Source organism: Cordyceps javanica, chromosome 3, assembly GCF_051103115.1.
Source record: "Cordyceps javanica chromosome 3, complete sequence".
Taxonomy (NCBI): Eukaryota; Fungi; Ascomycota; class Sordariomycetes; order Hypocreales; family Cordycipitaceae; genus Cordyceps; species Cordyceps javanica.
Genome location: NC_139297.1, coordinates 1115569 through 1128084, shown reverse-complemented (window position 1 = coordinate 1128084; position 12516 = coordinate 1115569). Strand labels below are relative to the sequence as shown.

The following is a 12516-nucleotide window of genomic DNA, read 5'->3' as shown; positions in this document are numbered from 1 at the left end:
GAGAAGCAACGAGGGAGAGAAGAAAAGGTTATATAGGATATGAGTGGCGAGCGCTGTTGGCTCGTTCAAGTTTGCGTCTATCCGTGGTGTTGCAGTGTTCGCCATCTTGGCCTCACGGAACAGCATCGATCGGATCATGCGGGCGATATAACTCGATCCTGCTACATCATGGCATAGCAAAACCAAGGGTCGTCAGTGTTTACATGAAAACCCCGGCGTTACATGGGTACGTCAAGCACGGAACAATGTAGACTAGTAGTTGTTCAATAGCTCAATTCAAACTCCAGTACTATGAGTCATCTCTCTCTTTGGACAAATTTTTGCTTTTGGTAATCCTACATATCCATCCCCGCATCGTCATTATCATTCCCGAGTAGCGTCAGGGCAGGCAAAAGATGTCCTATGCCGTGTTTTTGCCATCGTAACACATGTTCACATGTGTTCCGAACTCACTTCAAGCGTCACCTGCCGTTTCATATCGGGCACGACGGAGAGCTTCTCTCCTCAAAAGAACAAGAAAACAACCACCCACTAGTTCACACATACACACAGTCAGAAGCCAAACAAGTCCTGACCTTATTTAGCCTTGGGTGTGCCAGACTTGGAGCGCTTGCCCGCAGGGCGGGCAATGTGGTGGTCGGGGATCCAGCTCTCGTCGTAGGTCTTGCTGCCGGTAGCAGTAGCGCTAGGTTCGGAGCTGGTTAGGACGGCGTCGGCGTCGACCTTTTTGGCCTTCTTGGGCGTGCGAGGCGCCTTCTTGGCGGGGGGGAAGAGAGCCTCGATCCAGGTCTTGTAGACAAAGTACAGGGTGCCGGCAAAGGCGGCGGAGAGGACAAGGTAGAGGAAGATGCTGTAGGAGAACGGGTCAGTATTAGGGACGAGGACTAGTAGCACCGACGAGGATCGCGCGCGGCTTCGAGCGTCTACTCACATCTGCGGGTCGAGGAAGCTGGTGGGGGCCTCGACAACGGACGCGGTGCCGTTGTAGGCGACGACGGGGAAGATGCCGCCCTTGGAGTCGGTGAGAAGGGCCGTTAGCTGAACGCGGACGTCCTGGGGCTGCATGTCGAGTGCGAAGGCGTAGGGGACCTGGGCCGACTGGCCGGCAGCGACGGGCAGGTTGTACTGTGAGGCCGTCAGGTTGCGCAGGATGCTCTGGTAGAGGGGCGCATCGTCGGGCAGCGGCTTGTCCGAGGTCAGGGAGCCCGAGACGAAGGCGACCTGGATGGGGCCGTCGTCGTTGTTGGTCACCTCGAGCACGGCACGCGTCGGCTTGCCGTTGACGAGGCGCAGGCCGATGAGGTCCGCTTCGGGGAACGTGGCCGTGACGCTGGCCTTGAGCTCCGCGGGGGCTGGCGCTTCCGGCTCAGCGTCCTAGGGCGGCAGGCATGACGGGTTAGCCAACGATGAATACAACCTGCCGGATGGGCCAATGGTTTCCTTTCCGCGAGGTCGGACGCCTTGCTTCGCGCGGCGCGCATGGAGAGAGCCTTCAATGGAACGGCGGAAAAAAAGGAAGCTTACCTTGGCTGGCGCGCCAAAGACCTGGACGGCCAGGAGGGCGAGGAGAGACGACTTGAAGAGCATGACGGCCAGGCAAGCAACAAGGCGAAGGGGACAGAAAAAGAGTGAGAATCGCTTCTCACTCAGGCAAAAGGAGAAGAAAGGAAGATGCGGAGAGGAGGATACTGAACAAAGCGATGAGGGAGGAGGTGTGGAAGGGAAGAGAAGGTTACTGAGGTCTGGTCTGAATTGAGCATCCTGTCCTCAACCCAATTGGGTAGACCCTGTGGCGGGCCGCTATGTACAGGGGCCGTCACGTATTAAGGTCGCTATCAAATATGAAATGCGGCGGACGCTAGGAGGTAAAGTACCCAATTATATTAGCTGCTAAGTACTTGAGCTCTACTTACTTATTTACGGTGACTTTTAAGTATTGATTGGCACCACAAGTAGCAGCCCTCTTTTCTCCCTCGTAGTGGCAAGGTGTCTTCTTGTCGCGTGGCCTGGTCGATTAGAACTTTTGTACACTCTACTTGCCCCCACATACAATTTCGCCGCAGGTTTCGCGTAGTGTATACCTGTCCCTGGTCTGGTGGTACCTGAGTCAGGTACAGCTCAGCCTCGTCGTCGGAGATACTGATTGATGGGTAGATGCGACGATGCTCACGGCATACACCCACCACTTCGTGTGGTATGTTTATCGAGTTTTTCGTCATGTCTTGATGTATTCAAACTCCTTGCTCTACAATGATGGCCCTTTTCCAATTCCGATTTTGCTAGTGCTTTCAAACACGACTACGATTTACACAACAAGCTGCAAAATCACCAGTACAAAAGCAGGGAAGAAGCTGCGCCTAGTTTACACCCATGTCCATACTGTCCCACCCGTCAAACATATCCAAGCTCGTGTCCAAACCACCGAACAAGTCCCCATCGCCGCCGCCGCCGGACAAGTCTAGATCCGCGCCCAGGCTCATGTCTAGGCCGGTCGTGTCCAAGCCGTCTACGGCCATCGGGTCTGCGCCAGCCGCCGCCGCCGCCGCCGCCGCCATGGCATCGCCGTCAAGGTCTAGTGGTATGTCGGCTGTCTGTAGGATTGCCTGCGCCTGCGGCACCACTAGCAGCATCTCTACGCGGCGGTGCAGCCGCACCACCGCTTCCGCCAGGAATGGGTCGTGCTTCTGCAGCCGCCTATAGCCCTCGGCCGCCGTCTTGAGCGCATCGCGCAGGCTCTGGGGGCGCTGCGGTGGCGCCTGCATACTGCCCGCCGTGTCGAGCAGGTTCGCGACCGGCGGTGCCGGCGGCGGCGCCTCGTTGGTTGAGTCCGTCGCCGAGACGAGGGCCGCAGCCACGTCGTAGACAACGGTGGCGTTGCCCAGATCGCTTTGCTGCCGAATCTCTTCCATGAGGAGTCGCAGCAGCCTGCTGGGGCCGATGATGCGCAACCCGGTGATGAACTGGCGGTGCGTGTACGAGGCCGGCATCACGTTCACCCCCGGCTGCACACTCCATTGCACCAGCCCGTGGACGGTGTGACGAATGGCGCCGGACAGGCCGCTGTTGGAGCTGTTGGCCCACGACCCCATCTCATGGTGCTCGGCACCCCCCGTCCGTCGCGACAGGGGCAGGCTCTCCTTGAGCGATCTCAACAACGGCTCGATATCCTGGTTACGGGGGTCTTGTCGTTGATATGATCGCAGTGCATGCTCCAGCGGCTGCGCGACGAGATTTTTTACCGCTGACAGCACCGTGCTTGCTTCTCCAGAGATAGAGCTAGGGGTGAGCAGCAGCTGCAAAGCTTTGACTATCGACTTTTGCTCCTTCTGGTCTACCCAGATGTAGTCTGACAAAAATCGAATCGCCGGTACGAGCGACGGCAGCAGAAAAGTGTCAACCAAGTCTGCGTGAAGTTAGTCTTGTGCAAACTCGGACTCTGCATGTCCGGAGGGAGACGTACATTCAACACCGCCTTTGAGGCTCTCATCGTTAATGTAGCCATACGTATAAGCGGTGACGATGCTCTGAAAAATGGGCGCGACGAGCAAATAAAACTCGTGCGGCGGGCACGAGGACATGAGGTCGTCTCCCAGGCCACCAGTTTCGTTATCAAAGAGGCCGTTGATCCAACCCGTCACATGTCCCGATTCTTGCTCGCTTAGCTCGTCCAACGGCCGTAGAATATGCGACTGCGTGATAATCTTGGCTACGTGCGAGTCGACCGACTGGATGCCAATGTCCAGCGGCGACAAGTTGTAGCGATAGGTAAAGGCGAATACCAGCAGAAGGATAGCGCCGTATTCTTCGTACACGGGCTGATACTCGCCCTGGTCTTCTTCATATCTCCAATTGTCCAAGAGCGTGCACACTGGCTCGAGGATCGAAGTGATTTTGTCGAATAAGAGGATAATGTCTAGCGATTGCGGCTTCTGGGCTAGCTGCGTGCATAGAAGCTTCAAGGACATTGTGTCTTTGTTTATGCAGAGTTGTCGAATCAACTAAATAGGGTTAGAACTTGACGTTGTACATTTGTCAGAAAACACCAACCTCCACAATGGCATTGGCCACGGCCCCGACATTGCCATCCACCCTGTCTAACTGTGAGATGATATTCTGGATCTTCCCGGAGTCGGACAAGCAGTCGCTGACAAGCCTGTCCCGGTTAGCCCTTTCCAGTGACGAATCATAAGACATGGACGTCTCGCCCAAGATGCGATCGACGTGGTCTCTCTCAATGAGCCCGTGCAAGGCACATGCCGCACAAAATTCTTCTCGCACGCTGTCCATGTAGGGATTGTTATTCCGCGATTCATCGAACATGAGAGATGCTGTGGGAAAGATGCTGGTGTCAACGCGGCTGAGGGCTTCCGTGATACAAAATTCGGCCGATGTGGCCGAGAACTCCGGATGGCACAACTGGCATAACAGCAGCGGCAGTTTGTTGACCACAAAAGAACGCAAGAGATGGGCGTCTTTCGGACCTTCGTTGCGAAATACTGCATTGGCGAGCACGTCAAATGAGGCGACAATCAGATCGACAGCGCTCGCCTGTTGATTTTCCTGGTATTTATTATTCAAGAAGGCGTAAAGCATGGCGTCATCCAGTACGGGCCTTCCGACGAGCTTTTCAAGTGTTAGCCGCAGTGTTTCAAACTCGCTTCAAGGGAAAACAAAACGTACTGCCGCATTGAGGTAGACATAGAGCGCAGCCCTCGAGTTGGAGATGGGGATGTCGGCAATGACAAAACTCTCAAGGCCGACAGTGGAGTCGAGAAGCTCATCCATGGCCGCATTGGCGGCCCTTTTATTCTCATCGATAGGGTCCAGCTGCGCAAGCGTCTGTGTGCGGAAAATTTCCAGCCTCTCGACATATAGAGGCGGAGGTTGGAAAGTCTGTATGAAGTTGCCGAGGCTTTCCGACAAGTGCTTTCGGACACCTGCTCGCTCTCTGTGTCAGCTTTTATTGGGTCATCAAAAATGAGCCATGTTTTTCTTGCTCACCTTTGGCAAATGGTCTGCTGATGATGCGAAGTAGCGTGGCGTTATCTACCAGTCGTAAAAGTAGCGGCACGAGCGCAGCACGCACTGTTTCCATTTCTTCGCGGGCTTGCCTGTCATGCTTGTTCGCGAGGACATCGACCGCAAAGGCCGAGCTGGCATTGACAAACAGGTCCATCCACTTGCAAGTAACGCTGACCAGCTCCAGCCCCGTCTTGGCGTCGTTAAAGGCGATGCCCTCAAACATAGTCTTAATAACGTGGTAGAACATGACCTCTTCTGCCCACGAGGACTCTTGCCAGCGCACCGTCTTTTCTTGTTTTGCTTCTCCTTCACCGCCCTCCCCCTTCTCTCCCTCCTTCTTCTTGACATCTCCGCCATCTGCCAGCATCGGCGGCTTGGCGCGGGCGGCGTATGTGTGCAGTGCCGAGTACTTGTAGAGCACGCGCAGGATGGACGGCGCGTCAGTGAAGCCGAGCTGGGTGAGGACGGTCATGTACGGCGGGACGCGCGGGTCAAGGCTGACACGGTTGGCGGGCTGCGGGCGCAGGAAGAGGTCAGCCACGATCAGAGCCGGCAGCGGGTGTTGGGCGTGGACGTGCCGCACGAAGCTGCGGAAGCGGTCGCTCTCCAGCCGGCTCGAGATGCACCGCGCGACGAATTTGGACCAGTACCTCGTCGCGTCCCGCAGCGTGACGAGTTCGGCCACCCCAGCCGGCTGAGGCTGGCTGTTCATGGTTTCGGGTGGCTCGCCGGGTACGGGGAGCGCGCGGAAATGATCAAGAGAGCGGTTGTTGTCGGGGTTCGCAGGCCATGCGCGCGCGCAATGGCTGCTAGAACCAGCTTTTCTTCAAACGACTTGCGACAGATGAATGTGTATAAGACTCGGCGATGCCAGTGCAATGCTCGTCGAACGTTGGTTGGAGCTCGGTTTGTTGCGCGACAGATGCAAAGATGACGAGGTTGGAGCTGCTGCTGCGGCGGTTGCTGCAAGGTGTGGGTCGCTGCTTGGTGGGCCGCCAGACAACGTGAAGTCATGTCACTGATCATTGACTTATCAATTGTTTAGTCATGTCATGAAACTCTTGACAGGGATTTGTGAGTTCAACAACGGCAGGAATTAGATTGAATCTTATTAGACTAAATCTTGTAGCTCTTGGAACACAATGCAGTCTTGTGATGTACTGGTGTGTTGTAGATGAACGTCGAGTGTGTATTGTATTAGTGTAAGTCAATTTAAAGATATACAGCGAACCAGCTTGACAACTAGCCCTAAAACTCCAATGCTGATGTCCCCGGCGGAAAGATGATAAAAATCAAAAATCAAAAATCAAATAAAGCATACCGTCTCCTCCGGACTTATCCTACTCAAACTTGGTCGTCAGCGTCCTCTTGCCCGACGCGATATGATCCGCATAGTCAGTCCCCAGGAACCGCCCCTTGAGGTACCAGATCAGAATGCTGAAAATCTTGAAGCTTCCCACCTGGCCCGTGGCGCGACTCCGACCAATCGTGATGCCAAACATGTCCTTGCTCGCTGGCTTGTACGCCGGCAGCGGCCTGCCGTCGAGATACAGCGGCAGCGCCGCAATCAGGTGCCGGGCCTGCGCGTCGGCGGCCGAGGCCTTGTTGGCCTCGAGACTGCCCGCGTCGCCAATGGTGAAGACGGCGTCGTAGCCCTCGGCCTGCAGGGTCTCCGTCTGCCGCACGTAGCCGCCGTCGTCGAGCAGCCGCGCGGGCACAAACGCCGTGTTGGGACGGACGCCCAGGGCGGGCACGTACGCCTGCGTCGTGAGCATCGTCTTCCTGCCGTCGGCGGCCGTGAGCTCCAGCACCGTGTCGGCGGTGCCTCCCGCCGCGGTCACCCTGGTGACCTTGGTGTTGGGGATGATTTTGACCTTGAGCTTCTCAATCTCGGCGCGGGTCTGCTTCCGCACCGACGGCAGCGCCGACGCTGAGAGCGGGAGCGCGCCGTCGTGCACAAAGTAGACCTGCTTGCGGCCGGTGCGCGCGTACTCGTAACCCAGCTCCCCGACGGCCTCCACGCCCGTGATGCCGCCCCCGGCGACCACGATCGTCTCGGCGTCCCTGACTTGCGCCTGCACGCTGCGGAGCTTGGCGACGGTGCTCTCCGTCGTGGCGAGCGGCTTCCAGGGCATGTCGTCGCGCGACGCTGCGCCGGTGGCGATCACGAGCACGTCGTACGCAACGGTGCGTGGCGTGTCGCTGCTCTCGCGGCCGTCCGCGCCGTTGTTCAGAGCTACCTGGATTGTCTTGGCATCCGGGTCGAGGGCGCTGGCCGTGCCAAGGACAAACTCGAACTTGTCGGCCGGGTACTCGGCAAAGGTGGGCTGCAGGGCAAACATGAACTTGTCGTCGGCGAACTGGCCGGGGACGATGGCGCGAGGCATGGCAATGGGCCAGACAAAGTGCGTGCTGGGGCTTACGACGACCATCCTGGTGTCGCGGCGCGGGAGCACGGTCGACTTCATGGTCTGGCGTATCACGGCAGCGGCGGCGACGCCGCTGCCGAGGATGACAATGGTCTTCATGAGGTGGGAGGGTGCGTGAATTGGTGTTTGTGAAGAGATGTTGAGAAAAATGACCGAGAAAGTATAGCCCAGGCGCTGACAGAGATTTCCTATCATTCAGTGACGTGGTAAAACGTGGGTGCGAGCAATCTATATACTTGATGTCTATCGCCATCCCGCGCGGCAGGACCAGACTAATGAGTCGGATCCGGTGAGCCGCCAGCCCAAGGTCACCCTCTTTTTTCTCTTCAGCTATCCGTCCCCTGGGCGCCATTATTAATGCCGGATCTGCATCTGTCATCAGAACGCAAGCTTATGAAGGCGTGCGCGCGCGGGGCCATCCACTTTCACAGGTTTACCCAGAAAGGAGAAAACTTGGTTCAACGGCGCGCTGGTATCGAGGTGTTGTAGGGCCCTCGGCGGCAGCTAAGTGGATTCCGCTCGTTGTTATTGCAGAGCCTATTCGGCGATATATACCGTATTTTGATACACGATGGTTCGTTTCGGATTAGTGGACTAATAGGGGTCTGCAGTCATATCGCAAACTGCTATGCATGGTAATGCAAGATATATTACTCGTACATGACAATCAGCTCACCGCATTTTCACCATGTCCATTTCGATATCAGGGACCAAGGCGTGACTTGATTCTTTGGCTTCTACTCCATATTGCCTCATTTTCTCGTTTCCTGGCCCTTCTTCTTCTATTTCCTTTTCTTCTTCTTGCTCTTCCGTTTTTGGCCGTCAAAAGCTTATTGATGTGGGAAATGGGACTGCCGCGCGGGACGGAATCACGTCTCCCAGCTGGCCAATCACAGGTTATAGCGCTGGCTTCGGGGCGTTGGCTGGGCTGGCCTCCGGCGGCGGCACGCCGGAGACGGGGTGGAGACGGCCAAAGCTTTGCGGACTTGTTGCGTGCATTGGCATGGAGCGGAGCGGACAATTTGGGGTGCTGAGGCATGTTTCCCCAGGATTTATAAGTCATTATAAATCCAGTCCGGTTGTGGCTTTTTTTTTAATTGTGACGTCTCTATCAATCTTGAAAGCATTCACTGGGTTTTTATCCTGTATTCCTCAAAGAGTCAGCCATTCGCTTTCGGTATTTGCCTCCAGTCCTGGCTGCAAGTGTGCTAGAGACATTGCACTCAAGAACTGTACAAGAATACTAGAATGTGCCGACAAAGACGCTCCCCCCGTAAAACGCAACCGCTACTTCTAGAATTGGTGATCTGATGCCTAGATTCGTATGTATTGACGTGTATCCTCCGCCGACAGCATGCGCGCTGCCCCAGATGCCCGATTGCAGAGGCCGTTTTCCAGGACCCGACAGTCCACTGTCGTTATGCAACGAATCCTTCCCGACACAAAACCACAACGGACCTCCTTTCGAAAAGTCAACCCGATTATCCCTGCACGGGATCTGGATACTTGACCCAGACCGTATCCCGCCTGCCCTCCGGGTTGTCCTCGGCGTCCACCTCGCCCTGGCACTCGAAGCCCAACCTGCGCGGCACCCCGCGACTCCTCTCGTTGGCCTCGTCGTGCACGATCCGCACGCTCGGCGCCCCCATCCCCCCCAGCGCCTGCGCCGTCAGCAGCCGCACCGCCGCCGTCGCGTGGCCGCTGCCCGTGTGCCCGTCGGCGAGCCAGTACCCGGCGTCGACGCCCGGGTGGTCGTCCCTGCGACGTAGCCCGCACGACCCAATGACCACCGCCGCCGCCTCCTCCTCCTCGTCACCTTCTTCGTCGTTCTGCTCCTTGCCAGCACCGCCAATTGTGATCGCATAGTCCCAGCCCTCGTCGCGCTCCCACCGCCGGTGCGTGCGCTCCGTAAACGCCACGGCCTCGTCTCGCTCGTAGGTCGTCGCCCGCGCCGCCCACGGCATCCAGGCGGCGAGGCGCTCGCGCGAGGCCGTTATGATGCGGAACAGTGCGTCCGCGTCCGAGGGCTGCCAGCGGCGGATTGTCACCGTGCCGTCGGTCAGGGACTCGGGCGGCGGTGCGCGGAGAGTGGGCGCCGGCGGGCAGATGGCCAGATGCGGGTGGTGGTTCAAGTCCGGCGGTGCCCCAGGATTCTGGTCGTGTGAGATGTCCGCCATTCTTGCTTGTTTTAAATCCCTTAAACTTCTTGATTGTATGGGATTGACTCGGCTGGTTCGATTACGCGCGTATGATTGCCGCTTCCAATTCGTTTGTCACGATATTGGTCAAAGGTTATTGAATGCGAAGCGCGCGCGCCAAAAACGACACTACAGTGGAGCTGGAATAAGATCGCGCGGTACCTACCGACGGGCAATGGTGTACATTTAGCAAAAAAATTAGAAGAGATTCGAAATATGGTTTATTTCCAAGTTAGAAAGCAGCACAGAGCCATGACAGAAAATCGCCCTCGATTCTTTAGTGCCGGCCAATGGTAGGTCGGTTTTTGGGAGCACTGACTCTATATCCGAGTGAGTCACGGCCGTCTGCGGCTTCTACAGTACTGAGGTCAAAACGAAAAAAAGCCTTGTAAAAACGAAACCCCGAATACGAGCGTGACAGCTTTGCGAACAGTCATACAGTCATGAGGAGCTGTTGAGTACCATAATTCTCACTGTTGCTGGCATAGCAACTGCGAGCTCTCGGTAGAGAGGCAGTTGTGCGCGTCATAGCAGAACTCTCAGTAAACAATCACAGAATGCAATACAAGAAGGCCCTACCAAAGCTGCTTACAGACTGATATCAAGATCCGTGGCCTTCACATGGGCAATTACATAATGTGACGACACAGCACATGCTCTCAAATAATGGGCGTGGCATACGAACGAACGCATCATGAATCGTGTAGCGTCATTGTTCCACCAAAGAGCCCGCCATCTCGATGCAGCAGACACGCTCACACGCAACCTCCAGCCAGTATCTCGGGTCGCTGTGACATGATGCAAGAGACTGGCAAACGTTTATCTGAAGGCTGTAATGGAACCATGTGGAAGGGTTCACTCCTGCGTCCTGCGTTGTTTGGGTGCTGTGGAGAGGGGGGGACCCCTGGCCGCGAAGCCGTTGACATCATCCGCATGTCGATGAGCAAAAGCCTGTCGAGTCAGATTATATTGATGTGTGTGGTGTTATTTCTTCCCCCGGTGGCGGTAGCAAGATGTACGCCATAATGCTTGTTTTGCCACCAGGCTGCGCTTCATCTCTCTCTGTAGTCGTTTTGGCAGCTTGCCACCGACATGGGAGGGGTGAGAATAGATGCGCATCTCGGGCAGGCAACCAGGTCTCAGTGTCGCTCGACATGGCAAGGGGGTTGCAGTGCCATCAGAACCTATGGATCAAGCATCGGGAGGAGGCCACAATTATTCAACGTCCCGAGCAAATGACGAGTGTGCGATGCCCAAGTCCAGGATGGAGGCTCGGGATCGAAAGGGTCCAAAGGGGCCCCCGGAACCCTGATTTTAAGGTGGTTCGGCAATGCAAGGTAACCGTTCGTTAGTCGGGGGCCTCTGATAAGTTTGACAAGGTGAAGCAAAGAATGACAGACGAGGCCGCAAACGCATCAAGGAGAATTGGAGGTAAATCGGTGCCGTCATTGGCTAGCATGGGCGGCCAGAGGCAACTTTTCAGGTTTTTGACACGCTTTTGTGGAGTGGGCTGCACACACCCCCTCTCCGAATGACGGGTGCAGGGTCCATGGCTGGCAGCAACTGATCGGTTGATCCAAGAGGGCGTGTGTGTTGGTGTGTTGGTGTGGTGGTGTGGTATGCTGCTCTACAGAGGCACAGGCTGGTGGGGTGTTGGCCGTGATGCAAGTGGCGATGAAGACGGGCTAGGAAAACTTGGAGTTTGCAGCAACAGGAGGTTGTAGTCCGGTCCAGGTATGATGTCGAGGCAGAGGAGGCAGAACCGGTCCGCCGAAAAGATGAGGAAAAACGGAGACGCAGGGTTACCTCCGTTTAAAATCGTAGAGTGGACCCCATTGACTACCAATGACCTCATTGGACCGGCGCCTCGCAGACCAGCAGATGTGACCAGGGGCGGGCGGGCTTGTCGGACCGTCAGTTATAATGGAGCCACAAACGTCACTGACCTGGGACATGCATTCCGTTAGCGGCCACAAGGTGTGATGGCAATCATGTCGTACTGGTAGACAGTGGTAGTGATGGTGGTGGCTTGCTGAGCCAGCCTATTTGCCTGGTTCCCGTTTTTGTTGAGGGCAGCAGACTGTTTTTCGCCTCTATTCGCCCAAATTATTCCCCCAAAGATGTTGGCGTGAGGATTTCTGTGGTTCTGCTTTGATGGGAACCCATCTGCCCGTGGCAACGTGGATGGGTGGTATACCTTGAATTTTGTGGTTCATCTTGCAGCCGGTTTTTTTTTGTGGCCGCATATTTGTGTTTGTGCGGGGTGGGTTGGTTGGTTGGTTGGTTGGTTTTCCCTCAACCAGAAAACTTTGCAACCAGATATCCGGTCACGATAATAGAGTTGCCAGGCGGGGATGCATAGACTTTAAAGATGGCCTGATTCTCATATGGGGCAGCCCAGTAAGGAACATGGCAATCTTGAGGGAGAAACATGGCAAAGCGGGCAATTCGGCATGCACGAAAGGGCATCCCACGATCGGGAATTTGGTGCCTCATCAAGGGCGTTGCACGAAAGGTAGTGGTATCAGTACTTTTAGTGTGGAAGAGGGACAGGGGGAGAGCTCGGTGCCAGCATAACACACCATGGAGTCTTGCGGGGACGGTGGTTCCGCACAGCTCGGAGCTTGTTTTCCTCCCCCTTATTATTAGTAGCTACCTATAGTTATCATTGTATTTATTACCATCTGATAATTAATTCTGTGCTCCCCATATCAACAGTGGTCTGAGCCCTGGGTGACTCTCTGTTTTATTGACGATATTCCGGTAAACCCCGCCCCACAAGCAGTAAGTGGCAGAGAGAGAAGAGAGGCCAGGTTTGGCAATGACGAGCGGGAAATTGCGTCGATCAAAGGGTAAAAACGAAAACG

General features: G+C 55.8%; 4 protein-coding genes across 4 annotated transcripts; all 4 read right to left on the bottom strand.

Moving 5' to 3' along the window:
- Positions 1 to 576: 576 nt before the first annotated feature.
- Positions 577 to 1587, bottom strand: V2A60_004569 (uncharacterized protein; the record flags this gene model as incomplete). Its single annotated transcript, XM_083255886.1, has 3 exons — positions 577 to 850; positions 932 to 1374; positions 1525 to 1587. The coding sequence occupies 3 exons, from the start codon at positions 1585 to 1587 to the stop codon at positions 577 to 579; spliced, it is 780 nt and encodes a 259-aa protein (XP_083112012.1).
- A 770-nt stretch (positions 1588 to 2357) lies between these two features.
- Positions 2358 to 5734, bottom strand: V2A60_004568 (mediator complex, subunit Med5; the record flags this gene model as incomplete). The annotated part of the gene is made up of 5 exons (XM_083255885.1): positions 2358 to 3403; positions 3461 to 3998; positions 4048 to 4623; positions 4681 to 4937; positions 5002 to 5734. The coding sequence occupies 5 exons, from the start codon at positions 5732 to 5734 to the stop codon at positions 2358 to 2360; spliced, it is 3150 nt and encodes a 1049-aa protein (XP_083112011.1).
- A 628-nt stretch (positions 5735 to 6362) lies between these two features.
- On the bottom strand, positions 6363 to 7550 carry V2A60_004567 (NAD(P)/FAD-dependent oxidoreductase; the record flags this gene model as incomplete). The annotated part of the gene is made up of 1 exon (XM_083255884.1): positions 6363 to 7550. The coding sequence occupies one exon, from the start codon at positions 7548 to 7550 to the stop codon at positions 6363 to 6365; it is 1188 nt and encodes a 395-aa protein (XP_083112010.1).
- A 1382-nt stretch (positions 7551 to 8932) lies between these two features.
- On the bottom strand, positions 8933 to 9628 carry V2A60_004566 (GNAT family N-acetyltransferase; the record flags this gene model as incomplete). The annotated part of the gene is made up of 1 exon (XM_083255883.1): positions 8933 to 9628. One exon carries the CDS (start codon positions 9626 to 9628, stop codon positions 8933 to 8935), a length of 696 nt encoding a protein of 231 aa, XP_083112009.1.
- Positions 9629 to 12516: the final 2888 nt, after the last annotated feature.